Source organism: Anas acuta, chromosome 2 (genome assembly GCF_963932015.1).
Source record: "Anas acuta chromosome 2, bAnaAcu1.1, whole genome shotgun sequence".
Classification (NCBI taxonomy): domain Eukaryota; kingdom Metazoa; phylum Chordata; class Aves; order Anseriformes; family Anatidae; genus Anas; species Anas acuta.
Genome location: NC_088980.1, coordinates 24,714,800 through 24,742,746, shown reverse-complemented (window position 1 = coordinate 24,742,746; position 27,947 = coordinate 24,714,800). Strand labels below are relative to the sequence as shown.

The 27,947-nt window shown below is 37.4% G+C and overlaps 1 protein-coding gene across 2 annotated transcripts; it reads left to right on the top strand.

Annotated features, from left to right (window-relative positions):
* Positions 1-21: 21 nt before the first annotated feature.
* PEX1 (peroxisomal biogenesis factor 1) lies at positions 22-23,401 on the top strand. Of its 2 annotated transcripts, none has more exons than XM_068673950.1 (24): positions 22-252; positions 1,299-1,442; positions 2,398-2,481; positions 2,718-2,832; positions 2,922-3,694; positions 4,938-5,057; positions 6,448-6,571; positions 6,841-6,950; positions 7,962-8,062; positions 9,572-9,704; positions 10,424-10,520; positions 11,131-11,301; positions 11,780-11,934; positions 12,940-13,129; positions 13,283-13,452; positions 14,307-14,441; positions 14,958-15,022; positions 15,762-15,904; positions 15,981-16,084; positions 17,113-17,289; positions 18,812-19,042; positions 20,462-20,662; positions 20,975-21,105; positions 22,061-23,401. In XM_068673950.1, exons 1-24 carry the CDS (start codon positions 124-126, stop codon positions 22,143-22,145), a joined length of 3,888 nt encoding a protein of 1,295 aa, XP_068530051.1. In that variant the 5' UTR covers positions 22-123; the 3' UTR covers positions 22,146-23,401. The 2 variants fall into 2 exon arrangements, with proteins under 2 accessions (XP_068530051.1, XP_068530052.1); XM_068673951.1 differs by having other exon boundaries at positions 23-252; positions 13,286-13,452.
* The last annotated feature ends 4,546 nt before the right edge of the window (positions 23,402-27,947 follow it).

Here is a 27,947-nt window from a genome sequence, read left to right as displayed (position 1 = left end):
GGCTGGCCGTACCATTGCGCCGGGGGCGGGGGGGGGGAGGGCCCTGCCCGCCGCAGCAGGCAGCCCCGCGCAGTGCGCCGGGTGGCGAGGCCCGGCCCTGCCCGGCCCGGCCCGGCCGCCGCCATGTGGTGCAGCGGGAACCCCGCCGGGGGGGCGGCCGGGGCAGTGGCCGTGACGCTCGCCCTCAGCGGCACCCGGGACTGCTTCCTGCGCCTGCCGCCCGCGCTCGCCTCGCACCTCCGCCTGCAGCAGGTACGGGCCGGGCCGGGCTGAGGGCGGCGCGCGGAGGATTCTGGGAGAACGCCCCCCCCCCCCCGCGCGCGCGCCGCCGGTGGGGTCGCCATGGCAACCGGGAGCCCCGCCCACCCACCCCTCCGAGGCGCCCCTTGCGCGGGGCCCTGGCGACCCCGTAGCGGCAGCGCCTCAGGGACGGGGCCCTGCGGCCGTGATGGCGGCCCCGGGGGGGTGGGGGTTGAGTTGCGGTTTGTGGGGGCACTGGGAGCCGCCTCCCTGCCTTAGGGAGGTGCCTGGGGCATCGATCCGAGGGCTCTGCATCGTGGGCCGCGCGTTCTGTTTAATAAAGTGACTGGAGTTTGCCTCTTGAGCGCTGTCGTGCGCTGTGTGGTGTCGTTTGTGTCCCTCAGTGTTGTGATTCTTACACCTGTAACGCGTTCCTCAGCATTCACATGGGAACCGGGATGGTGAATCCAGGCAGAATCATAATTCTCGGCGTTAGGGGGTATTCTGCTGTATGTTTCTTGGGGCTCTTCTCACTCAGAGTCCCATCTGACAGAAGGGGGTCTTACTCTTTAAATAACTTTTCACACATGGAAATGCACGCATGGCTGCGTGCATCCCTTATGCAACGAGCAGAAGTTAGGGATTAAGGGTTTGCCAGCAGGACAGACAGTCCGGAGAAAAAAAATAATCCCAAAGAACAGTGTTAAAGAAAAGAAAATCGGGGCGAATGTGGGGAGGGTGGGAGCACAGCTCTGGTACATCCTGCAAGGTCACGCTCACCCTCCAGGGCCAAAAAGACATGGCACAGGGCAAAAATTGCCAAGATTGGGAAAATCCTGCCCTTTGGCATAGTAAAAGAGAGTCAGGGAAGGGCAGGTACGTGTCACAAGAAATCCAGCACACACGTTCGCTTCCCTCCTGCTGCGGTTTCTGGATGTCTTACAAATTCTCTATCAATAGGGAGGGGGAAAGGGTGTAACTGCTTTACAGTCTTGTAGCTTCATTCTGTACATAGTCAATTATGGCATTAATTTATCTTATTTCTCTAAAACTGATAGGGCCAGGCTGTGAAAATATCCTGCGGTCATCAGCCTATATTTCTGAGCTGGATGGAAATGAGGCATCGAGGTCACCAGACTGAAAACACTGCAGAGATTAACAGACATTTAGCGGAGAAACTTGGCATTGCAGATGGAGATCAGGTTTGAAATGCAATCTTTTTCTTTTTTTTTTCCTTTTTTTTTTAATAATAAGTATCTTGCAAGATACCTGAAAATGTAACAAGTTACAAATTAGCTATGAACTTATTTACATGTATTTAGCCAGTTACTGCATTTAAATCTTCTCAGGAGAAGAGATAACCATCCAGAAACATCTCTGCTGAAAAGATTTGCTTGTTAAATCGGTAACAATTACCTACATTAAGGTAGGATATGTCAATGGATAGGTCCTCACAGACTTGCAGCCACTGTTTGCAGTGCCATTAATTGTAGGAAAACATAAAGTAATTAAAGAAGTTAAAAGTTATTATAAGAATATTTTGGAGTTCCTGTCATTTTTAAGTACTTATTGATAACGTATCTTCTTGTCTGAATTTTCATCCCTGAATTTTCATCGGCTCTTATTTTCATCCCTGTTTTCCCTTTCACCGTGTATCTTTGTGTCTTTTCTCTTTGAATGCATATTTAAATTTGCGTCCTATTTCTTGTGTGTTGAACTTCTTGCTCTGATTTATTCTTTTATCAGAGAGAAGCTGGAGAGATGCCCAGGAAGCAGGCAAAGCTTTTTGTCAGGGGACTGTTTATATTTTTTATATTAATAGGGAGAAAGTTAAACATGAGTAGAAGACTATTACACAATAACACAGTGTTATTGTTTGGTATATTCATGTATGCGAGTTCTCCTGTTGTAAATTTTATTCAGCGTAATAAAACAGTGGCTCAAAAGCAGTGCATTGTCTTACCCTGTTTATTTTTTAGCATATTTTGTCTAGAAACGATGCAACTATTTGCAGAAATGTAAGACTTACTAGTTCAGTGGCAAGGTAACTTTTGTTCTAGTAATTAATAGCCTTCAACAGGAAAAAAGAATTGGCAACAGAAACCTAAGAACACTCAACTGTTGCCTGGAAATAATTACTTTTGTTACTTTTGCCAGGTATTCCTTGAACCCTGTTCCCATGTCTCCTCCTGTCAGCAAGTAGAAGTGGAACCACTCACAGCAGATGATTGGGAAATTCTGGTAATAAAACCTTTCCTACTGTTTATGTCTTTTACTTACATATAACAGAGACTGTAGACAGCATTTTTTTTTTGTCATTCCCTACTCTTTTCTGCCCCTAAGGAAATACTAAATGTGGAACGTTTTCATTGTACTTTATATTTCTAATATTATATTAGAAAATACATAGAGTTTTTATCTGCAAGCGTTCAAAATATACGAAGTGTTTAATTTATAATTATATCGCATTTTCCCAGGAACTGCACGCTTCCTCTCTTGAAAGACATCTTCTTGACCAAATTCGAATAGTATTTCCAAAAGCCATCTTTCCTATATGGGTTGAACAGCACACTCACATTTACATCAAAATTGGTAAGCAGCACTGGATGCTGACGTGGTACATTGAGAGAGCTGTTCTGCAAGAGTGGATGCATTCATTCATCTGTTCTGTTCATACTCAGGTACACTTCTGCCAGCAGCCCCCTATGGGAGATTAGAACCGTGCACGGAACTTCTGATATGCCCCAAAACACGTGAACTTGAAGAGAACATCACCAGCATGCCTTTCACGGAAAGTGACATCTTGCTCAAAAGCTTTGTGAAAAATAACATGGAGCAAGAAGAAACAGTAAAGGAGCCTTTAGCCAACCAACCTCACTTAAATCCAGGAGTCCCCGAACAGAGTAAGGCTGATGCAAATGTGACATTTGGCTCAAATGTTCTCCCAGATATGTGGAATTACATAGGGAGCATTTTCTCTCGTACACCTGAGCAGAAACAAAAGACTTTGTGTGATAAAGATGAAGTGGGCACCTTCAAAGACAAGCTGCTGAACTTAATTCACATGGATTCCATTTTTAGAGTATGTCAGTCCCAGCCTCCCAGCGTACAGAATGCATCAGCCACTCATGCATTTCTGAAATACAATGCCGTTCATATTTTTCCATGGAATTTAGATTTTATTGATTTGGAGCCAAATGCCATAGTATCTTATGGGAAAATTAATGAGCTGCTTTCCCCAAGACAGCGTCATCAAGAAGCAAAGCAAAATCTGCCAGTTGAAAAACAAAAACATTTGACTAGTCCGCAAGACAAAAATAATTCCAATTCTAATAGCAGTCAAGCGTCCAGTGAGGGATCTGTTGTGCAGATCGTTTGGAATGGATTTGAAGACCTAAAGAGTGTCATAGAGTATGGCAACAGTGGGGAAACCCTACATGTTGGAAGAGTTTGGGTCAGTTTGAGCACGCTACCTTTGGGGCTTTTTATCGGGTATCTTCTACTGGATAACTGTGGAACTGGCTAGTTAGTGTATAGTTTGGGGATATGGGCTTTGTGTTAAGCTCTCAAATGGAGTACACTAGAATCAAATAATATCTTCTAGACCTATGCTTTACTAAGACAACTAATTCTGGGCTACGTTACCATTATCTTCTAAGATACACGGTGTACTCGGGGTTTCTGCATCCTTAGCATTCTTGCACCAAACAGGGAAAATTCTTGAACGTTCCTGGAGGTGCGTATTTTCTTCAAATTGTGTTGGCAGCCACTGTACTCATGACAACATGAAAGTATTTATTTACATACATTTAGTAATGCATAACGAGGTGGGTTGTTTTTGGTTTTGTTTGTTTGTTTTTGCCATTAGATATCACTTTAAAATATGGTTTGGACTCGTGTCATCAAACTATAAAGCAATGGGATCGTGTATCCTATTGGTAAATGATGTTAACAAATGCTTTTATATGCTGTTAAAGCTTTTATTAAAATACTATATTATTGTCAAATAATTAGCTTTTATATAATTTAAGCTATCTTAATCTTTATACAATATTTCGTAAGGTAGCCCGGTTCCAGTGCGCATACACTGACTTGTCAGCTGGTTCTGACAGAACTACAGCCTGCTTATATTCTTTTCTGGAAGCACGTACAGGATCAAGAAAAACAGATCAAATGCACTCCAAATAACTGTTTGACTATTTTGGCAGATTACACTCCTTACCATTCGCTTATTTTCATTGAGACTGAGAGCAAAAGCCTGCAGTGGTATTTACTGCTAAAACTTTTGAGACACACAGCAATTTTCCAAATGCCAGCAACTGTTAAGTCTTTCAAGTTTAATAAACATTTATGAGATGTTTTCAATTTGTATATACGTTTAAAGTAACACAATATTTGAAAAGCAGTTTCCTTTTTAAATGGCAAACAAACTAGTACAACTTAAAGAAATTGGGTTTCTCTATCTGTACTGCAGATGTGCTTAGCTCTGATCTGTATAATGGATTATTTATACCTACCTGCCCATGTACAATTAATTGTAATCAGCAAATGGAAGGGTTTTGTGTTTTTTTTTTTTCCTTCACTAAAACATTCTTGCAACACTTTAAGAATACTGATACCATACTATGTATGCAATGTTATAACTGTTCTATTGTCTGATATTTCCTTTTTCTTTGCTTTTATTTTAAATGTTTTAGATTCCAGATGCTCTGAGAAAAAAGCTACGTATCGATATACATTCAACAGTCCGAATTAAATCAGTTGAATCTGTTCCTAAAATTCCTGTATCTCTTAGGCTGCAACCCAGACAGAACTTAGTGAGTTGATATTCTTGGTCATGTATTTGTTCACATACTGGAAAAAATTAATATTGCTCTTGTCAAGGTTGTTTTGTTTTGTTTTAATGTTTATTTGTTTTTATTTGTTATAACAACAATAATCAAGAATAATTTGCATTTGCAGTACATAGTTCCAACCTAGCAAATTTAAGTGTATTTAAGCCTATGAAAACTGTAACAAAGAATCATAAATTTAAAGTGGAAATACCCATTTTTAATTCTTCTGGGAGAAGACATGCATTTGCTCTTCAGATCTTGCAGTGGCTAGTGGATTTCCTAAGAAAGAATTGCAGTAAAATCATTATAATTTTTAATGTGCTGATTAGATTTTGATCTCCTTCTAATGCTAATTATTTTCCTAATGCTAAAGATTTACTTTTCTAGGGTTACATATTTAAATCTCTCTTGTGTGTCTACTGAGTGAGCATCTGTGACAGTAGAAACATACTTAGCACCATTTTCATGCTCTGTCGGATGTAGCTCTGGAATGAAAAATGCTTCAAAACATACCATATGCTTGTTTCTCCATGATACTGGCCTGCCATGTTAGCTGTTCCTCAAAACCTCATATATGGTATTTTCCATCATAGCAGACCTTATGCATGGTTTATTCTTCATTCCCGGTAGTATTTTTTGTTTCCTACCAACAGAGGAAGTGTTGAACTGCATTTTTTTAAGATATATGTTGGAATTAAAATAACCATTCTTTCAGTAATTTGCTAAAATCACACCAAGTATGTGTGTGTGTTTTTATGTTATAAATACAGTGCCCTCCCCTCCATAGGAGTTATGCTTCTGTGATTAGGAACTCAGTTGAGATTCACATTCAATTTCTTTTCCAATTCCATTTACCTAGGTGATCTAGGGTCAGTCATGTGGTTTCTTTGGTTGCTTTTTGGAATTTGTTGTTGCTGTCCCCATCAAGATGAGCCCAGGGTTGTCTGTATAGGAAGCAGGGTGTACAAGAAAGAGAGGGGTGCATGGAGCAGCCAAGATAAGTCACAGGTCAATATTGGTGCATATCGCAGGTGCCCTTTCAAGCCTGGGAACTGAGTAGTGCTTTTCGATCTTGCAATACAAGACAAGTAAAACAAGACTTAAAAACTCCTCCTTGCCTCACATCAGTGTTCCAAAGATAAAATCTTTCAAGGTGGCTGAAGAGTCAGCTGTTGCTCTAGAAGGAGCTAGGTAGGTACTTTCTGGAGAGCAGGTCATAGACATGGTGGTTGTTGGCAAAATGTTATTTTCCAAATAAATGAAACTGTTCATCTTCTTCCATATCTCTACTACCATAAGAAAAATAAATAGTCTTACTTACTAACACCTTGTTTTGTTGTATTTCTCTTTTTCTCTACATATTCTGATGTAGCATAAGGATATACACGAAGATGATGTTAAATATGCTTTTAGTTCTTGGCTACAGGATTCTGCTACTGATGATCTTCCCCGGATAATGACTAACACAGACTGTATACACCTGCATGTTAAAGAAGGTAAGGTTAATACTGTCTCCAGCCTTAGCTGTCTTAACCATCAATTATGGATTTTGCTTGGGCAATGCCTTTAATCTCTGTATATACACCATCTAATGTAACAGTTATCTCTTTACACTGAAACTGTAAGCATTAATTACACTTTAATAACAATTATCCTTTCATTTTGGATTGTACTGTAGTATTTCAAAATATATTAATGTTTTCTCTTGTGAGGAATAAAAGCTAAATTTGTGTGGAATTTTAGTAGCTGTTCCTTGTCTTTACAGGAATGGAGGAGTTTGCCCTTAGTGTAGTGCATCCTACTCACATGGAAGAAAATAAGTCTGAGAATGTTTTTATGCTGAGTCCCAGTTTGCTGCAAAAGACTAACATACAAGTAAATATCACATAGTATCAGGTACCAAGTAATTTAAATTGTTACATTTGGTTACAAATAAATTATATGTATCATATGTTAGTTTCCCTTTTTAAATAAATATGTCAGTCTGTTCTAAATTGTATCTGCATTCTTTACATGTTACTTTTTAGCCTGAGTCATTGGTGAGATGTTCTAGTCTTTCTCAGAAAATAAAATATTTACTTAATATTAGGATTACTGTTTCCACTGGAAATTCTGGTTGAGCCAATGCCCATAACTTCAGGATTAAGGGTATAGTTGTGGGAAATTATTTTTTTTCATTTTTAAACTGACAAAGTTGAATTTTAGCAGAGACTTAAAGGTCCCATTTGGCTGTTCAGAATATAATTTTTCTGCAAAACTTAGAATTCCTGTTCAACAAAAGTAAAATGGGCTTTATTTATATTGGTAGTAGAGAAGTAGAAGACTTCTACAAATCATACTGGTGACTAGTATTAAGATGAAAGGACAGTGTATATTTCTTAATAGCACTGTGAGCTTTAAGCATCTTCCAGCCTGTGCCTATCTGTGAACTTCTCTATTAGCCCTGTTTGCCAGTTCAGCTTCTCATACCAGGTACCTGAATAAACAGGTTGAAAAGTATGTTTGGATTAATAATAGAAATAAAAATAAAAAGCCAAGCGTTTTGCCAGGTTGCTTTTCACCTACATCAATTTCCTTGTATGATTTTACTGTCTTGCCTCACAACTGCTTGTGCCAGCATAACAAGGAAGGTACAGCAGAAGAATCAAAGTTGCAGCTAGGGAAAGAGATGATGAGCTGCACAGTCTGGGATAAAGTGCACTTAGCCTAACATCTAATTGCAGCTTGTTACATCATTGTAAACACTGAACTGTATTGTGGAAATAGTTACATGTATGCCATTTCACCAATGCATCTTTCTTTCAGGCAAAATTACACAGAATCCAAAAAAGGCTAGTCAGTTGTATACCCTTCTGTGTAAAGCATTAACATTTTCCTTTATTGTAGGTTCTTTTACATCCTCTAACTAGAACAGCTGATGATGACAGCCAGCCACCTATGCGCGATACAGACAGGAGCCTTCCATACCACAAACTAGACCATTTAGGGTGAGATGCTTTCATAGTAGAAAATGTGTGATTGAATGGGAATTAAAGAAAAAAGAATATTGGTGAAAATACACTTTTTTTTTTTTTTTTTTTTTGAAAAGTAAGCCAGATCTTAAAAAAACACCACTGCATCTTTTGGTATTTTGGCTTGTGTCAGGCTCAGCCCATATTCTTGTTTGTATAGATGTTTAATTTTGTCCTCTGAGCAGTCTTACTGAAGTGAATGGAAACTTTGTGTGACTTAAACTTATGTGCTGAATAGGTCATCATGTCTGGCAATTGGATGGGAAGTCTCAGAACCCTGTAAGTTTCAGAAGAAATAGATAGTTCAGTGGCTCTTGGTGTGCTTCTAAGTGGTATGAAATAGGCCTCTGCGTAGCATTAAGGAATACTGAAGTTGTTGGAGATTACTTTTTAATCTGGGGTTTCCAAAGGCAGCCAGACTTAACATGTTGCAGTGTATCTGTCAATCTGCTTCCCACAATAACTTAAACCTATTTACATGTTTAACCAGAGTTAAGAAATGGGTATGGGTCCCAAAGAATTTTGTTGCTACAAGTTTTATCAGAATTGACAGCTGTGGAGAAGAATCCAAAGCAGTAGCTCCACTGGTAAAAAAATGTAAGCTCAACAGCTAGTTGGTTAACCTGCTTGGGGGTTTAGGTACAGTTTGGAACTAGCCCTAGGACACACTGGCTCTTTCACAGCTAGTAACTAAGTGATGTGTAAAGCTGTTGTAATTAGTACAAGGGAAGACAGTGGTACTGTGTAGTAAGTGAAGTAAGAACTGAGCAGAGGGGACATGAGAGACTTGGAGTATTGCAGTAATATGCTATTGGCATTGTAACAGGCAACAGAGGGCTGGCAAAAAGGGGGCAGTGTGGCAGGGATACAATGTGGTATGGTAGGGGGATATTAGAAACCAGGCTTCATTTGTTCATTTCATTTTTCATGGTGCAACATTTTGGTTAAAGTTGAAATACAAAACTTAGAGCCTTTGTGGACCTGAAAGGTGTATCAAAAGTCACAAAGATTTAGGACAGGTAAAGGGCAAAGATCTCTTCCAATGGGCTATGTACTCCTTTATTTCTGAGAAAGTGGAGTTCTTTGCCTCAGGTGTGCTCCATGTTTTACTATTTTGTTACATTCCTTGTTAAATTGTTACTCAGACACTCAAATAGACAAAGCCCCAGAAGCTGAAGTCAGGTCTGTTGTCTGAGACCTACCTGCTGCTGGGGTGGCATAGGATGAGCAGATAACAGTTGCACAACAGGGATGTTCTGCGATGTCTGTTTGTGCCCTCTGTGTTGCCCCTCCAAAATAAAAGTACTTACGTAAAAAGAATTAAAAAAAAAAATCTTCACACTGAATTCTCTTTATCTTTTTGTTGAAAATGTGAAGTGCTTCACATTGCCAATGTTGTAACTTCACCATATTGCTAGTTATTAATATTTACATCATGTGCACTGATCCTACCCTAGGACATTTAACTTTTTCTTTGCCATGCAGGGGAGTGGACAAATTAGGAGCATCTTCCTTTGAACACATAAGCCACAGCCTTTTGGGTCGTCCTTTATCTCAAAAATTGGCTGGTATTGCTGTGGGACTGCGAAGTGGAGGGGTACTAATCACAGGAGGGAAGGTATGCACTTTACTACTCTCTACTTGCAAACCCTCCCAGAAAGTTTTCAACAGTTACAAAACTTCTCATTAGTTTTCTTTGGTACCACGCAAACTGAAATAATTAAAGAATAAGCCGAAAAATGAGCAGTCAGCTGAACAGTTAACATAATAAAAAATTATATAGACAGAGAGAAATATATTCATGAAATATAAATTATGTATAATATATAACATAACATAATAAAGTAAAACTTTAAATATTGCTAGCAATGCAATTCCAGTCTATTCCCATAGGTCATTAATATGCTCTGTGGTTATGGTATAACGGACACTTTCTGTCTCTTAAATATGAATGAAGGTAAGAATACAGTATTTTCTCTTATAAACATAAAATGACAGTGTAGTTGATATTTTTTAAGTTTCCTGTTGCCTCTTTCAGTGATCCATTTCACATCATACCCCATAACAATAGATGCCTTAACGTTGAACTTGGTGGAATCAGAATGCTGTCTGTAGTGGAGATATCCACCCTAAATTTGGCTCGTACTTGTTTCAGTTCATGGCTTTGGTCTCTACCAAGCGATGCAGAGACAGAATAGCTATATACTTCTGGTGAGGATTAAAACTAAGGTGTGCCTAGCCTTCCTGGTTTAACTTGTGTATGCTTTGATAAAAACTCCAGAAAAATAGAAGGAAATAGTTGTGTAACTTTATGTTGGCTCACATTTATTTTTGCAGGGAAGTGGGAAGTCAACACTAGCAAAGGCCATCTGCAAAGAAGCATTTGATAGACTGGATGCTCATGTAGAAGTAATTGATTGCAAAGCTTTAAGAGGTATGATAATAAGTGTTTCATTCTCAAATGTGCTGCATGGTGAAGAACCATAATTATGAAGTTACCATATTTAGTCTGTCTTATCTTTAATTTTGGAAGGAAATGTGATTCCCCACTATGAGATTCTTTAAATTAAACAGTCCAATGAAAGCGTAACTGCCTTAAGCTTATTTTGCACTTACCGGTTCCTGTTCTTTCTACCACCACCAAATCCAAACAATGATTCCTTGTTTATTTCTAATTGTTGTAACAGAGGAAGAAGTTGCAAGTTGAACTGTGTGTTTTTTCAGCTGTGCTAGCTGGAACAGATTTTATGTTAAACATCCTAAATGTTAAGGAATTCCTGTTTTATTCAGTGGAAGAATGACATGAGCACCGAAGAAGAATTAAACAAACAAGCAGCTGAAGCCAGATTTATGCTGGCACATGTACTAATCTAATGTTTGTTAGCAGACTCTGCAGACTCTGGCTTAAACTAGATATCTGATTTGTAGGAGTGCAGTTAAGTTAGCTGAACCCAAACCATTGGAGTATTACCTGAGCAAGCTGTAAGTTAATCTGTTTTTTTTCCCCGGTATGTTTTGTCATAAAAACTGTATTTCTGTTTTAGGAAAAAGATTAGGAAGCATAAGGAAAAATGTGGAAGAAGCTTTTTTAGAAGCATCGTGGAGACAACCATCCATCCTTTTAATGGATGATCTTGATCACATTGTTGGAGTACCTTCCACAACAGAGCATGAGAACACCCCTGAAACGATTCAAAGCAATAGACTTGCGTATGGTAAGACTGTACTACCTGTGTCTGGATAAAAACATAATGCAGCTTAGAATTTCTGAAACCTGAATTGTACTGTCCTAACTAGACACTTGTCTGTGTCATTATTGCCTCTGGACCATGAGGTATGTTTGTAGAGCAGAGTTCATAGCACAGAAAAATCATGTTTAATTTCCTGTGGTAGATATCATCAGTTACTTTGCAAATATAGCTTTTAAATTGCACTTCCAATGACATTTTAGTAATGGAAAATACAGTCCTAGAAAAAAAATTACATTGTCCAGCTGTTTTGTTGTTGTTATTTTTTGTCGTTGTTTTTGTTTTTTATTATTATTAAAGAAAGGCCTTTATATATGGGGATAAAGTAAATATTCGTTTGTTACGTTTTGTATGTGCTAATGCTACTACAGTAGAAATGTGTATTACCAAATGCAGAATCTTTCTGTTATTTTGCAATTCATGGAGCATTATGTTATCTGTTTAGTTTTGAAAGATCTGATAAAAGAAGTTATTTCCATGGGGAGTTTGATTGCATTCGTTGCTACAAGTCAGTCTGAACATGCCCTACATCCTTCCCTGGTTTCAGCTCAAGGCACACATATATTTCAGTGCTTCCAATGTATCCAGTCTCCAGATCAGGTAAATTCAGGTATTTATTTGGTTAATTTGCTCCCTCTAAATGTATGTCCCCTTCTTACCTGTAAAAGCATTTTAGAGGAACAGCTTTGAAAAACACGTGGATCAGTACAGTTAGGTAAATGAGACTAAACTGAAGTGTGTGTTTTTTCACTGCTCAGAGGAGTAAGTATATCCCTAAATGTTAATTAATTGAATTAAATGTTAAAATGCTATTAAAACTAAATATTACTTTTATGGGAAGGTTTGGGGTTATTTTTCAACATTAATTACATCCCTTTACTTTTAAATGTAGTCTTTTTTGGAACAGTGAAAAGGAAAGAATAAACAGTATAACTTAATTGCAGGAGAAAGTAGACTATTTTACCTGTGCGTACCCTAATGACATGAAATAGTCATGGCAACTCATTGCTATTTAGCACAAGTAGTTCCTGCCTGCTTGTATTCTCTCACAGACAAACAAATAAAAGCTATTGAGGAAGCAGTTCTGCATTATATACAATGTAGGTTTCTCCCACTTCTTGCAAGTCTGCTTTTTTTACTAGTACATGAACAATGATGAGGTGTCAGTGGAAAAGTCAAGATCTTAAAAGATACCAAATTATCATATGTATTTTATCTAATGCAGTAGTTTCCACTTTCAATATATTCTGCATGTATCAGCACAAAGGGAAAGATTGTTGTTTTCCCGTGAAACAGAAACAATGGGTGTAGTAAAACAGTAGAATCTGAGGGGACAGGGTGTTGTTTCATTATTGTTGTTAGATTTAAGATAACTGCCAGGGTAAACATTTGAAGTCATAAAACTGGTGATTTTATTGAAGTTCAGCTGAAGAATTGACTTTTGTTCGTATTCATGCCTGTTCAGATTTTGTTATTTGAAGATTTGGTGATACCTAAAATGGAGAAGGAAATTTTAGTAACTCATATGTAATTGCTTTCTGAACATCTGAAATCCACATAAACAGGAAACTGAATATGCACTTGTTGTACAATTCTATTTTTCAGAAACAAAGATGTGAAATGCTGTGTTCCATAATAAAAAATAAACTGAATTCTGATATCAAGAAGTTCTCTGATCTTGACCTCCAATATATTGCAAAGGAAACAGAAGGTTTTGTTGCTAGAGATTTTACTGTGTTGGTTGACCGTGCCATTCATGCCTGTATTTCTAACCCGAGTGCATTTCAGAATGATGGTATGTTTACAAAATCTAGATTTCATAGTCTAACTTCTGTTATCCAGAACCTTTGAATAACACCCAGATAAAACACCAGATTTTGTTTCGTGTTTAAAATGTATTTATTTTTTACTTATAGTGAGGATTTTTTTTTTTCATTTTTCTGTAAAGCAGAAGTGAATCTCTCAACTGTGGATTTTCAGAAAGCCTTAAAAGATTTTACTCCATTAGCTCTGAGAAATGTCAACCTTCATAAGCCTAAAGACATTGGTTGGGACAGGATTGGCGGCTTAAAAGATGTGAAGCAAATACTTGTGGATACCATCATGTTACCTGCAAAGGTATGCAGTTCTTTTAAATCAGTTACTTGAATTTTATACATACTGTTAGTAGAATAAGAATTATTTTTAAGGTACAATGCAGTATTTGACAGAAAGAAGGCAGGTATGATTTTAAGCTACTTTTGTAGCTTCCCACTCTTCAGCTGTCTTCAGTTACTGGAAAACTCTCATCTTCCCCTTCCCTCTCCCAAATACAATAGGCAATGGCTTGTGCTTTTCTCCACATGAACTGTTGTTCTGGAGTCTTGCAGTATTACATCCCCTGCCTGACATATTCCTAGCATCTTCTTTTGTTACACACTTCTTTACACAGACTTGTGATTAGGTTCTCTGAAAATAACATTTCCAACTGTCTTCTTCAATGCTTTTGCTAGAGGAGTGCTGTCCTGGGTGAATGGCAGTCCATCAATTTTCCTTTTTAATTTGGCTTTTCTGCCTTGCTTAAAGTTTCCAACACTGTGATGAGACATTCATTTCAATCTTCAGAAAAATGACTGAACATTTTTTCTTACACTGGACAGAATCTTTTTGTCATATACTTTATATAATTTGATCATATCAGTTGGTGATCAAAACAGGAATTTTAAAGTGCTAGTATGGATGTTTTAAAACTGATAAATCCCTATTCCATCCTGTTGCTTCTTGGTAGAAGATGTCACTACTTGTAATTAAGAAACCTAGGAACCCACTTCAGCCCCATGTAAACTACCAACAGACAAAATGAGCTCTTCTGATAATAAAGTGGATAAAGAAATTAAAATTATTTTTGAACAAAAATCCACATTCATGAGATTTCAGTATACTACAGAATAATTGCTTATTTTAGAATGTGTCTTGTTGACATTCTTTTCCAGTATCCTGAATTATTTGCAAACCTGCCCATACGACAGAGATCAGGAGTCTTGCTATATGGAGCACCTGGAACAGGAAAAACACTGTTAGCAGGAGCAGTTGCTCGAGAGAGTGGAATGAATTTCATAAGCGTCAAGGTAACAAGATTTTTAAGATTGATTAATTTTATTAACTGAATGAAGTAGCTCAACATAATTATGAGTATGTGGTTGTGAAGGCAAAATAAGAAGCTTCTTTAAAATACTGAATGTCTCTGGATATCCAAGCATCTGTCTGACTTTCTGGAGCCTCACAGTTCTATGACTGAGATTTTCTTGGTATAATTTTTCTTTAGGAAGAATAATAAAATTAAACTAGATATTCTTAATTTATTCACTTTTTTTTTTAATAAAAAGATCCTAGATTCCACTCGACAATGAAGTTTGGCAATTCATTTTAATTATTTTCTAAATGCAGTGTAAATGGTTACCTTGTGATATTCTAACATGTTTTGTTATAGTAGAAAGATTGAAATAACTGCTTAAGAACAAATTGGAGTGCTGCCATTCTCTTCGTTAAAATAAAATTCACTCCAATATATTAAACTTATGCTGATGTTGAATTACACATTAAAACTAAGAAACATATGAATATTCTTTTCTGTTTTTTTTTAGGGACCAGAGCTACTCAGCAAATACATTGGAGCAAGTGAGCAAGCAGTTCGAGATATTTTTAACAGGTTGGCTTTGTAAAGATTTGTGATATTATCAGTAGATTTTATTGGTTGAAGCTCCATGAAATAATTTTGTTCTTGGAGAGTTATGGTGTCAAATCACAAAAGTATCGGAAATAAACAATTGTGTCAAACAAGATGGTCATGTTGAATTTGCCAAGACCATTTTTAAGAACTTTTTTTATGAACAGATCAAGGGTGCACTTTTGAAGCTGATTTCCCATTTTTCTACACTTTGAGTGCTTTGGTTCACATCACAGATTTGTTGTGGAAAATAGGTGCTGAATTCCTTTCAGATATGTCCAGGACACAGACTAGTGTACTCCAGCTAGAAATGAACATTCAGTAAACAGAATCAGACTTAACTTGGTATTGAGGTCCTCAGTGCCAGCGATTTTGTTTTTACAAATCTGTCGTTATTGAGCCTCACTGCTTACTAATGTAAAAATGAAGAAGGGAAGGGAAAAAAATGATATCCTTCATGTCCTTTGCTTCTTGGGTAGTTCACGATGTAGAGGCAGATATGTATAAACCAAGATGTCATCTGAAGTGACTGGATTAAAGCTTTCATGAGCTTTCATTAACACAGTTAAGTACTTAAGAAAGGAAAAAGTGAGTACAAGGTATGTCATAAAAATGAGCCACAGTTGCATAGAAATACGATTCTTAAGAATCTAACTTCTGTGGGAAACAGGTTTTCTGTTCTCTGGTTACATTTAACTGGCTTTTTTTGTTTGTTTTTAAGAGCTCAGGCAGCCAAGCCTTGCATTGTTTTCTTCGACGAGTTTGATTCTATTGCTCCTCGCCGAGGTCATGACAACACTGGAGTTACAGACCGGGTGGTTAACCAACTGTTGACTCAGTTAGATGGCGTGGAAGGCTTACAAGGTAGTAATTCATCTCTGTGGCCCTTACACATACGTTTAGCAGGTGTTAATGATATTTTTTCTACACTTTCCTAAAGGAGTTTACGTCCTAGCTGCTACTAGTCGCCCAGATTTGATTGACCCTGCTTTGTTAAGGCCAGGTCGACTGGATAAGTGCCTGTACTGTCCACCTCCTGATCAGGTGAGAAAACAAAATGTTTTACATGAGAGGCAGGGGAAAAAATCAAACTACTGGTCTTTATTCTGCTTTTCTTAATATTTTGTGACATTTCCTATCTGGCCAAAGTGGAGTTGCTTGCACAGCTCAAGTTATATAGACAAATTCATTGCTTTTTAGTGCCAGTGCGTTAGTATAAAACTGGGAAAAGACTGTTTACCACTGTCTTAAGGATCAAATCATATTCCAGCAGATGTAGCTGATTCAAAAAAATAATAATTAAAAAATATTTTTAACAGGAAACTTGCAGAAAATAATTGGCAGTAGGGGAGTGTTTATCATCTTCTGCATCTTCCTATGAATTACAAATTCAATGGATCTGCTGTTTGCTTGAAGTGATGAACCATAGGCATTCACAACCCAACCCTTGATTATCTGCAGTTTTCAGAGCAGTTTTGTTCTGAATCCAGACAATTCTACCATTCTTTACCCACAGTTAATCTGAATGTTCAAGTTCAATTTTGAAGACAGGTATGTCACTGGCCAGGAAGGGAATGATTCTCACTGATTATAGAGGGTTTTGGATCAGGCCTTTAAGGCTTTATGACTTGTATCTTTGATTCCCCATCTTATCTTAAGAATTAGTGCTGTTCATTTTCAGATTAGTTGGAAAGTTTAACACATGATGCCACATCATTTCATTCTATAAAGGCGCATGAAGAAGATGTTCCTTCACACTAAGATCCTAGATGGGTAGTACTAGTTGGGTATTTAGAGAAATGTATTTCTCTACACACTATATGTTTGGTGCAGTTTCTCTTAGACTTGTCAGGGAAATGTAACAAAATTTATGCCTATATTTTAAAGATTGTTTACTACACAGTATGTCCAATATGTGTTATCATTAGGGTAGTATTATCTTTAAAAAAAGGTAATTCCTTCCATAGATAGGAATGTGTTTGTAACAGGGCCGAAGCACTATTTAGAAATCAGGAGAAGGAAAATATCAGGTTGCTTTACTGACAGTATTTTTTTTTCCTCCCTTCTTACAGAGTTCACGCTGTGAAATCTTAAAAGCTCTCAGTCATTCTCTCTCCTTGGCAAGTGATGTGGACTTTGAGTATTTGGCAGCAAAAACAGATCAGTTCACAGGAGCTGACCTAAAAGCTTTATTATACAATGCCCAGTTAGAGGCAATACATAATAGTTTAGGTTCAGGTTTAACACAGGTAAATAATACTGATATAAAAATGTCTCTTTTTATTTTGATGTTGATATGTTTGAAAGAGTTCATTTTTATCCTTTATTCTTAAGCATTTTTTAAAAAATAATATTTAGTTTTCCTGTATCTCTGTACAAAGAATTAAAATCTTAATGTTTACAGTATCATGTGAGAATAATGTAACAAATGTAACAAATTAGTTTACATGCTTCTTAAAGATAAGATTTTCTGATTTTATGAGAAGTGTTTAATATTAAAATTTATTTTAGCAAAATCTGTTCTGACAAATTGAGTGTGATCTGAGGTTAGGGGAGAAGTGGCGAGAGGATAGTGATGAAGGGGCCTCCTCTGTCTTACGTTCCAGGCACCAGCTAACACCCATGTTTCCAAGGTACAGGATCCCACCCTTAGTTTTTATCCCTCATGTGACTTACAGGCCTCTTTCCTCTTTTAGCTTCCACTCAGCCACCTGCCCTCACATTTTTAATTCCTGTCTTGTGGTTCTGTCTGGGAAGGGGCAGGCATGGCTTCCCCTACTTGAAAATCAAAGGAAAGCGTTGGGTCAGGGTCATGAAAGCAAGGAGAACTCTCAGGCTCTTTTAGCATCAGATTTACCAGGTGATGGGGCTCTGAGTATCCAACTGTTAGTGTTTGGAGGGATCTCCAGCATACCTTCCATAACAATCCCTTCACTGTAGCATCATCATGAGGAGAATCTGAAATTAAGAGATGAGGATAGAACAGTAAAAGTAGGACAGCCCTCCCCAGGCAGAGTCCTTACACTGCTCTCAGTTTTGCTGTTCCTTCGTATGGCTATTTCTAAACACTGTGCTGCTGACCTAAGTAGTTGTAGGCATACCTGATGATGATCCCCATCATTATGAGGAGGCTGTTGTCTAAAGTAATATTCTCCAGAGTGGCATGTGCAAGAAAATGCATTGATGTGTAGGGGAAAAAATCTTAGAACTTAAACAGTACATGTGTATAATTTACAAATAAATATGCATATATTGGGTGAGGTGCTTAGATGTTTTTTATTGATAGGGGTGCACAATCAAAGAGTTTTGCAGACACCAGTGTACAGCATCAATTGCAATTTCTGTATCAACATTTAAAATGTGTTGACCGTGACTGAAGATGAGTCTCGAGTAGAGCAATTAGGCAATGTAAAAGTAGACTCACCGCAGTCTCCCAGACCACTTTGCACAAGATAATAAGTTGCTTGGAGGGTCAAGCCAGAAATTTCCTAGCACTTGCTGTTACTGAGTGGGTGAGACAGATCATAGCAAATAAATAAAACCTAAAGATTATTTCCTCTAAATATTGTTCTACCACAAAGATGGAAAGTTCTGCTTAAAGGCATTGGATTTTCTTAGCAAAATGTTTGGAATTGTACTCCCAGAGAAGGATGGCTTGCTAGAAATAAATGCAAATCAATACTTTCATTTGGACTATACATTAAATATTTTAATGTATTTCAGCTTGCAATTAGTTGTGAGTTAACACTTCTGTGTTTTTTCTTGTCACAGGATTTTGGTTCTAGTTCTGATAGTGACTTCAGCCTGTCTTCCATGGTTTTTCTGAACCACAGCAGTGGCTCAGATGACTCGGCAGTAGATGGAGAAGCAGTGCTAGAGCAATCTCTAATTTCTTTAGACATGTCCGAGTTGCTTCCTGAAGATCCAAGGTCCAACATGTATCGTCTTTATTTTGGAAGCTCTTATGAATCAGAACTAGGAAATGGAACTCCTTCAGAACTGGTAAATTACTTTCTCAATATTTTGAATTCTCTAAATATTATCAGTTATGAAGCAGAAAAACTGAACCAGGCAAATGGTAGGGTTTTATAAACACAAGTATGTCTGCTTTGTCCTTGAAACTGTCTTCATCCAATACTTTGTGGTCCAGAGTGGAAACCAAGATGGATGCCATCTGACAAAATACAATATGGACTTCTCTACAACTTTTGAGCACTCTTGAATCAAAACCCCAGAATACTACTTAATGCTTTATAATCAGGCAAACTGATTCATACTAGGTCTTACTGTCTGATCTAAGGGCTTGTTACCTTCCAAAGTTTATTACCAAAACAGTTGTTTGTTTTTTTTTAACTGAAAAAAAAAAGTTTTATCACTAAAAAATCACCATCTAGCTCTCATATTCATAAAAATCAACAACTTTTTCTGTTTCTGGTAGACCATTTATTAAAGGAATAATCTGACCACAAGATTGTGTAAATAGCAGGAGAAAATCTTAGCTTCCATTGTTGCTCTTAAGAATGGAACTCTTACTGCAGTGGACAAACCAGCACATTCTGTGGCTAGCTTGGAGGTAGGGTGCTGCTTAGGGGCAGAAGGCTGGCTGGTCTCACTTGGCTGCCAAGTAAGCAAAACCGAATACACTCTCTCCAGGCTCCTTATATTGAAGAAATGATTTCAGAGTTTGCATGTGATCCATTCATTTTAAGAATCTGTTGTGGAAATGTAATTACAGGTAGTTATCAAAGGTGTTAGAATCTTGGTTTCAAAACTGTATGGCATTGATTCTTAAAGCCAAAAGTAGCTGCTTTTGACACTGGAGAAGTAATTACTGACTGCTAAGTCTTGTGAGGTGCTTTTCTATTTGTTGTCTTGCCATATAGATGACAGTGTTCCAGTAGTGTATCTTTAGAGACTTACATTTTCCTTTAACTGTGGAAATTCTTCAGTGAGGCTACAAAGACTTCAATCTCTTAAAACTATTGAACTTGGAAGTTGCATGTTTTATCAAGTGCACAGAAAATTTGGAGGTGATAAATACTTAAATTATGAGTCATTCCAAAGCTAACTGCATAAACTCTCCCAGATTTCAGAACCGTTGATTTTCATACATAAATAAAACAATTGGTTTTGTAGACCTTGATTCTTTTTGACATAGGCCATTGCAAAATTATATAGATGTTTTCCAAAGATGAAACAGTTTATTTTCAAACTTGTACTTTCCCCAAATATCTTGGCAAATTAACCTGAAACTTTCTGTGCTAAAAGTTGTGTGTGATATGTTTTTAAGATAAAATTTTTGCTGGTGGAAGCAAGGTTATACTGAATTAAACTGGCAGGAAAATGAGCTAAATCTTAATGACTGAGTTGCTCTTTTAGGTCCGTAATGAGTTAATATGTTTCTCCTTGTGATCAATTTAGAGCTCTTTGTGTTTGTCTGGACCAAACTCCATAAGTCACGATTTTACCAGCATGTCTCAGAGAGACGCAGCATCATCACAGCTGTCAATGCTTAGAACAACCTCTCAAGATGACTCCCTGGAAAATAATCAAGAGCAGCAAACAGAGCACCTGAGGACAGAAATCAATGCTATCAAAGCCAATTACAGAAGCAAGAATGGAGTATGGCAGTTTTGTTTATTATTTAGGCTTAACACACTTTTTCCCAGTGTTTCTTGGTATTCTAATAAATAGTTTCTGCAATAGTAGTAAATATAATGTAACAAAAATAGCAAGGGTAAATGATACCTAGCTTGAGGAAAACAGGCCAGATTTGTGTTATTAACACAAATGTGGGGAAATCAGTGATGGGGGGAAATCAGTGATTTTATCTATAATATGTATTGAGGTGGTTCCAGGGTTACTGATATTTATGGCACTAGGTATTTGATCTTTGGTTATTTCTCCTTGTTTACTCCTGGCTCTGTTTTCAAGGAGGATGGCACCTTTAATCAGTCCATGCTTGCCAAGAACACTTTGATTATTACTCAGTCCCATCTGATGACCGCACTTGAGGGTATAAGACCATCCATTAGCCAAGATGACTGGAAGAACTTTACTGAACTGTAAGTATTTTTTTTGTGTGTGTGTGAATTTATTTTTTTAATTGTGAATTCAATGGAGATTTGGTGTTCTCATATTTCTTATTCATCAGAAACACAATAGTTATTTAATGTGGGGAATGGCAGAAGAGTTGAGTGGTTTCTGACAGCATTTTTTCAGAAATCCAGAAGTTACACATTGGGAAGGGGAAATTCTTTTACCAGTGCACTGTATTTTTGTTTGTTTTCATTAATGTAGGACCTAGAAATTCTAATCACAGACCAGAAAAATCCTGTATTATGTTAAGAGCTATACCAGTACAAGAAGATTCTGATTCTGTAAGACTTAAAGCCAGGTCCCATCAAGTAAGAGTCCAGCATATTTTCAAATTTCTGGCACTTGACTCAGTTGTGGCCTCTGTTAGCTACAGTATTCAGGAAGAGGTATGTTGGTTTTGAGTCCTAGGCACGTGTGTTCCCAAAGAAAAATTAATAATCTGCAGAGGAGTAGATATAGTGAGAATGAAAATGTATCATCTGAGACTAGAAAATGACTAGAGTGAATAAGTTGGAAGGTGGCATCAGGTTGTTCTGTGATGAATGTGGAAATTAAGACACATTCTACCTCAGCTGATACATAGATAAGCAGATCTTACAGCATGAGAAAGAGAGAAGGAAAGAAGGAGAATGAGGGATGCTCCCTAGGATCCAGTCCACTTATGTTCCCCACCCCTGCGAGTCCTACACCCTCATATCCCCCAAAAAATAAAAAATAAAAATAAAAGCAGAGGAGAAAGCTTTCCAAGTCAGATTAGTGGTTGAAAATTCTAGTCTTGTAGATCTGAGATGTGTGTTCATCATATCAGTGAAAATATAAATAAACATCTGTAGTGCTGTGTTGCATCAATGTGCATCTGAAGAGGCATATGCAAACAAGATAATTTCAGACTAATATGCTACTATCTTTTTCTGTTTCAAGGTACGAGAATTTTCAGAATCCCAAGAAGAAGAAAGGACAAGTTGGCTTATCATATAGACCGGGACAAAAAATGACTCTAGCTTAGTTACTTTTAATGTGCTTGTAATTACTAAATTGTAAATGGAAATGACGAATGTGAGCCTGATATTTAAATGATTACATCAGATTATTTATATTCATATGGATTTATTAATGCAGTAATTGAAGAAAAATTTATTTTCAGTTTACAGGCTGTAAAATTATTTCACATTTTATTTTGAAGAAAATTGTCTTCCTGCAGATTAATATTAAATTTTTGAGAGAGCATTTGTTACATTATGTCCAGTTGTTTATCACATAAATTTTTTAGTATTGCTTTTTATGAATATATGATTACAAAAAAAAATAATGATTTCCCTGTTTATTTCCTCATAACAATTACATCCTGTTTGAATAAACTATAATATCTAATGCAGGAAATATTTTGAAAACATTCTGTAAAGCTATTCTCTACCGGCTGTTGGACGGCTTAGAGAAGGGTGATACTTCAGATGTTTATTGGTAAAACAACTACTCTAATACTTCCAGAACAATTGTAGCCATAAAAGAAAAATATTAAGACAAACCAGTATAATTTTATCTTTGTCTTTTGCCACTGTTAATTATTCAGAGGAATATCAAGTTACATTTTGCAACTGTATCTTCTTAACCCCATCTTTTGTTCTTGAAGACTTCAGAAAAATCTCTGATGTTTGGAAGCTGTCTAATGTTACATCCTGAAGTTATTCACCTCTGCTTTCCTACAATCAGGTTGCTTAAGAGTTGTCATTCTCAGCTGATAAGGAGGTAGACAGCAGGGGAAGGAAGCTTTCTTCCAGGAAAGGAAGAAAACTAGAGATGCTTCCCATGAGTCACTACATGTTACGGTTTATTTAATTCATTTATGTGTGTAATGCTCTGTCAGTATTGGTAAGAACACATAATATTGACCATATGATTATCCTTGTGAATGCTATACTTGTTACTGCCACTTACTATTTGTAGTTCCAATGTTTGGTGCCAGCAAATAACTCGGATAATATGTTACTTGTATGCTTATTCTTACATCCTGGTGCAGATGAAGTTGTAGGCTTGATACACTACAAGTCTGTAGCAGTTAATACCACTGATCTTCTCATCTAACTAAGCTATTGCTTCTTACTCGTGCTCAACTCTTGCTTCAGTGGGTTTTGAAACTGAGAATTCTTATTGCATTACTACAAAGTAGTAATTTATTTTCAATTCCACGATGTCATTAACACCATACTTACTTTTAAAAGCTGGCTATATATTTGCTTAATATTAGAGCCATATTCTAGATTACCTCAGCCTTGAGTTCATCTTTCCAATATAATGGTGTCTTTTTTTTGTGTGTGTGTGTGTTAAAGTTTGTTTTAAATGGCTGTAGAGGTTAATACAAATAGGAGTTGAACAATCTGCTGCAAAGGAGCATGTCAGATGCTCCATGCTGACTCACATTTGCACTGTGGTAAATCTAAGAAGTAATTTATCTTGTAATGAAAGAGGGGCAAAAATCATGGATATTGTTAATGAAGTACAGCAGCTAGAAAGCTGTAACAAGTTTCTCTGCTTGGGTTATGTGTCAAAACTCATCCTTCATATATATATATGTATTTAATTTACTTTTTGAAGTCCAATAGTTCATTTGAGGTATTTGTGGCCTTCAGGATGTAGTTTCCTTGTGCATCGTCATCTTGTTATTCACCCAGTGATATTTGGAGCTTATTCAAAATACATTTTTTCTTCCTCGAGGTTCAAATTCCAAGTAGTTTTTCATCTGTGACCTAAGGCAACGCTGCATTATCTTCTATTCAAATATTTGAATTTCAAACTTCAGCCCAGCCAATTTTACTGACTAGTTCCTGTACAGTTGGGTACTAGTTCAGTACAGTACGATAATCCATGGAATTATCTTCACTTAAATAGTATATTGTATCTCAGTGTCGAGTATTACATTGTAAAGTTAAAAAGGAAAGCATGCTTGGATTAAGCCATACGCTGAGGTCCTATCAGACCTCAGCCAAAATTAAATACCACGTTGCTGTGGAAGATGTTCTGAAAAAACAGGAAGCCCAAGTTCCAAATCCGCTTTCCAAATTTGCTTTCCTCTTTTAAAAGGAAGTAATTTCACCAGTGAGCTGAACTAACTTGGGTGTGTGTGCATATGTTTGTGTGTATAGGCATGTGTGTATATATTTTCATATATATGTATGATATTACCCACAGCATCAGTCAAGGTTTTTTTTATATATTTCATATATGTATATTAAATCAATGTATTTATGAGTATATTTATGATTATTGTGTTAAATACATTGCATTCTATTATATTTATAATAGCATATATAAATATATAGACTATAAATAAAACCTGGACTGATACTGTGGGATTGATTTGAGAAAACAGGTTGCTATTAATAGCTAGTTACAGTTATCGTTGATTATATTCTGAAAAAGATGAACATTTCTTCTTAAAAGATAGTGAAGGACCTAAATGAATTATCTGTTATAGAGGCATATAAATCCATACAAACATTGTCTATGAAATATCAACTGGTCTGTGGAGGCTCTTTCCCAAGGCCTGATATTAAGTATCCCTAGAGTGAAAAGAGACAACAACAAAGCTTGTTTCCTGCTATGCAGGACAGTTGGGATTCAGCTGCAGTGGATGGTCAAGGTACGTACCATGAGCAGGGCAGCCAAGCAATCGATGTCCTGTACGAGCCTCTTGACCTGTTTTCCATAAAATGTCCTCCATTAAGTCACAAAACAAAACAAACAAAAAAATAAAAATAAAAAAGGAAAAAAAAAAAAAAGGCACCCAAGCAGGGAGTAATGCAGCGGTGGCAATCACACTGTCATAAAATAATTTAACCAGTTATATGCTCAACAGAGATGTATGTGATAGTGGAAACTGGTCGGTGGGTTGGTTTTTATGAGCTCAGTAGAACTGGACAGAGACCAGTAAGAAACAAATCTTGTGGGGTCGTTGCTTTTCTGTAACAATCCAAGTCAACCCTGTGTTAGCCAGCAACCTAAAGCCAAGCAGGTTCTCTGCCTCCCGGCTGGTGCCCTTCATTCTGACCTCCTCTAAGCGATACCGATGGCATTTTTTCTGGGTATGTATTACAGGCAATATAAATGGTTGATAACTCAGGGTAGCTTTTTCCTTTCACTCTGGTTGTTGCTGACATTGTCAGCTGTCACTGACCTTTCCTCGATTGCCAGCCTGTATTTCCTCGTAGTAAAGGGACTTCTGAAGAAACACGTGATAAATATAGATATGAACACTTAGCTTGTTTCTAACACGCAAGGGACTATTTCACTTTGCTGATAGGACCTCCATGCCCGCTAATGTCCCATGATTTTTCTCAAAAAGTGCTTAGGCAGCTTTTACTCTGAAAGCAATTTATGTTTGGAGCTATGTAGCTGATAATTTTTTTCAAATACTGCCTCAGAAATATGTACCTGTTTTGAAGTGATCCAGAACTCCAGGCTGAGTCTGAGGACAACTGACAAAGTCTGAAGCAAATAGCTTAGGGTGCTAACAGGTGTCAGTTTTGAAAGCAAGGTGTTGAAAGCAAGATACTGGGAAAAGATGATCTAAGTGGGTCAGTTGAGCTAAATGCTGGGTTAGTCAGTGCAATTAACTCTACTGAAAGGCTCAGATGTCTGAGTATTGAGGGAGTTTGGTAATCCCCAATGCTCAAAATCTGCCAGACTTGCATTTCCACAAACTGGGGACATTGAATACCATCCAATGTGTTACTTTTTATTTATTTATTGTTACGCTCTCATAACCTGACTCATACCTGGTTTTTGTTGGGAAACAGAACTTCTGTTGTACAATAAAAAATTCACAAGGTATTTATGATATAATTTTTAGTTCTTAAGGAATCAAACTTTGTTTCATTTCCAAAGAAAAAAGAAAAGATTTCCAAGTCCATTTGAAGTGAAACTGAAAGATAAGCATTATCTACTGAGACTTAGATTACATTAGTATCATTAGATACTTAGATTACATTAGAGACTTAGATTACATTAGTGTCAGTGTTTCAGAATAGACAGCACCAGCTAGAACTCTGCTTGTCAGTGGCTTAAGCGTGACAATTAACAGCTTGGATAAAATACATTGTAATTTAATATAATTTGAAAACAAAAGACTTGCACAAATTTATTTTTTCACAGGATATCTTACTCAAATTAACAGATAAATGAGCATGTAATATAATGCATATAATATGAAACAATATATAGTTCAGCCTTTTAATCCTTTTTATAATCTGTCATTTGTTACCTAACATTTCATAACTTCTAGTTGTTACAAAAATATTATTACATAAGGACCTGATTGTTTGTGTAGTGCTCCTAATCTCCTCTGGCATTTATATAGGAGGGCAAGACCCTTTTCAGGAAGTTAAGCTAGCAATCATAAGATCATGAGCAATGAAGAAACTTGGAGGAGACCAGAATAAGAAGGAAACTTCTTGCATGAATGAGGCTGGTATTGGCAGCATTAATCCTGTGGAATGAAGGGTGGAACCACAACTGTGTGTTGTCAAAGTGACACCTAGGAATTCACTCTCACACAAATCATTGGGAGTAGCCCTTTGATAGCTGCTGCTTGAGAAGCTCAGTCAGCAAGACTAAGGCCTTTCAGATCAGCAGACCTTCAATACATTTTGTCACAGGGTTTTGTACAGTCCCTGTTCCATTTGTATGCCCTCTCTTAAAACGGGCTGTCTCTTAGCATGATCTTGGCTTCAGATATAAGCGTGGGTTAAGTCACATACTTGGCATTGGGAGCAGAAGGGAGATGGCAGCTTGGTCACAGTGATAGTGTCTGACTTCAGTGCTCACCTGTAATATACAATATATTTAACGTTAATTAACTAATGTCCAGTTTTGCCTCAGGTGCAAAATTTTGAAACATCACTTTTATAATAACAAATAGTTTTTCAGTTTTTTAGCAAGCCATTGATTATTGCTCTGTTGTATTAACACAGGCACAATGTGACAAGCGCTTCAGTTCTCCCATATCTAAAGAAGACCAAAAAGTGACAATCTGTCATAGGAATACCAAAGTGAAAATCTATGGGCTGATGGTTAGCAGTACTCTCTTGGTGATGCATCACAGAGGTCTAGGATAAAATACTTTCCCATCCTCAGATAGTAGCTGGCAAAGAAATAGTAAATCAGATTACTGGTCTTAGGTCACAAGTGCAAGTCAGCCTAATGGAAATGAAGTGTGAAAAATTCCTCCTCCAAATCCTCTAGCAGCTGGTGGCGCTTTTGTGAGACTCCCAGGTATGTGCCTCCCAGTAACGTGGTACAGCAGCTCTGGGTATCGACTGCAGTTAGATAATCAGGGCAGCTTTTGTAGCTCTTAAGAGCTCTGTCTCACACTAGTGAGAAACCAAATTTTTGGTTTGGATAGCTTGAATTAGCTGAAATGATTTAGTGAAGAATGGTACCTCAGGAAAAAGGTGGCTTTGGAACTGCTGTGCACAAAAAAAGACCACCTCTTCATTGCTCACCTAACACCAGCTGGTAAGCTTCTGCAGCAATGACAACTGCTGGACTTAGGCGAAGGTACAGCACTGTGGAGCTGCTGGAGGAGTGGATGCTGACACGAGGTACATGAAAGATTATTAAGGTCATACAGCCGTTGGCCGATTTCCTTTGCTTTCAGAGTGGCAGCTTTTGGAATGAAAAGCAAAATATTTGAACCCTGCCCCCACCCCCGTCTGTGTCACATTATACAACACCAGCACAAGGATACCTAGGATCAGGACCATCCTTATGGTTTATTGGGATTTTCTATTAGGAAGATACTTGGATGCTTCAG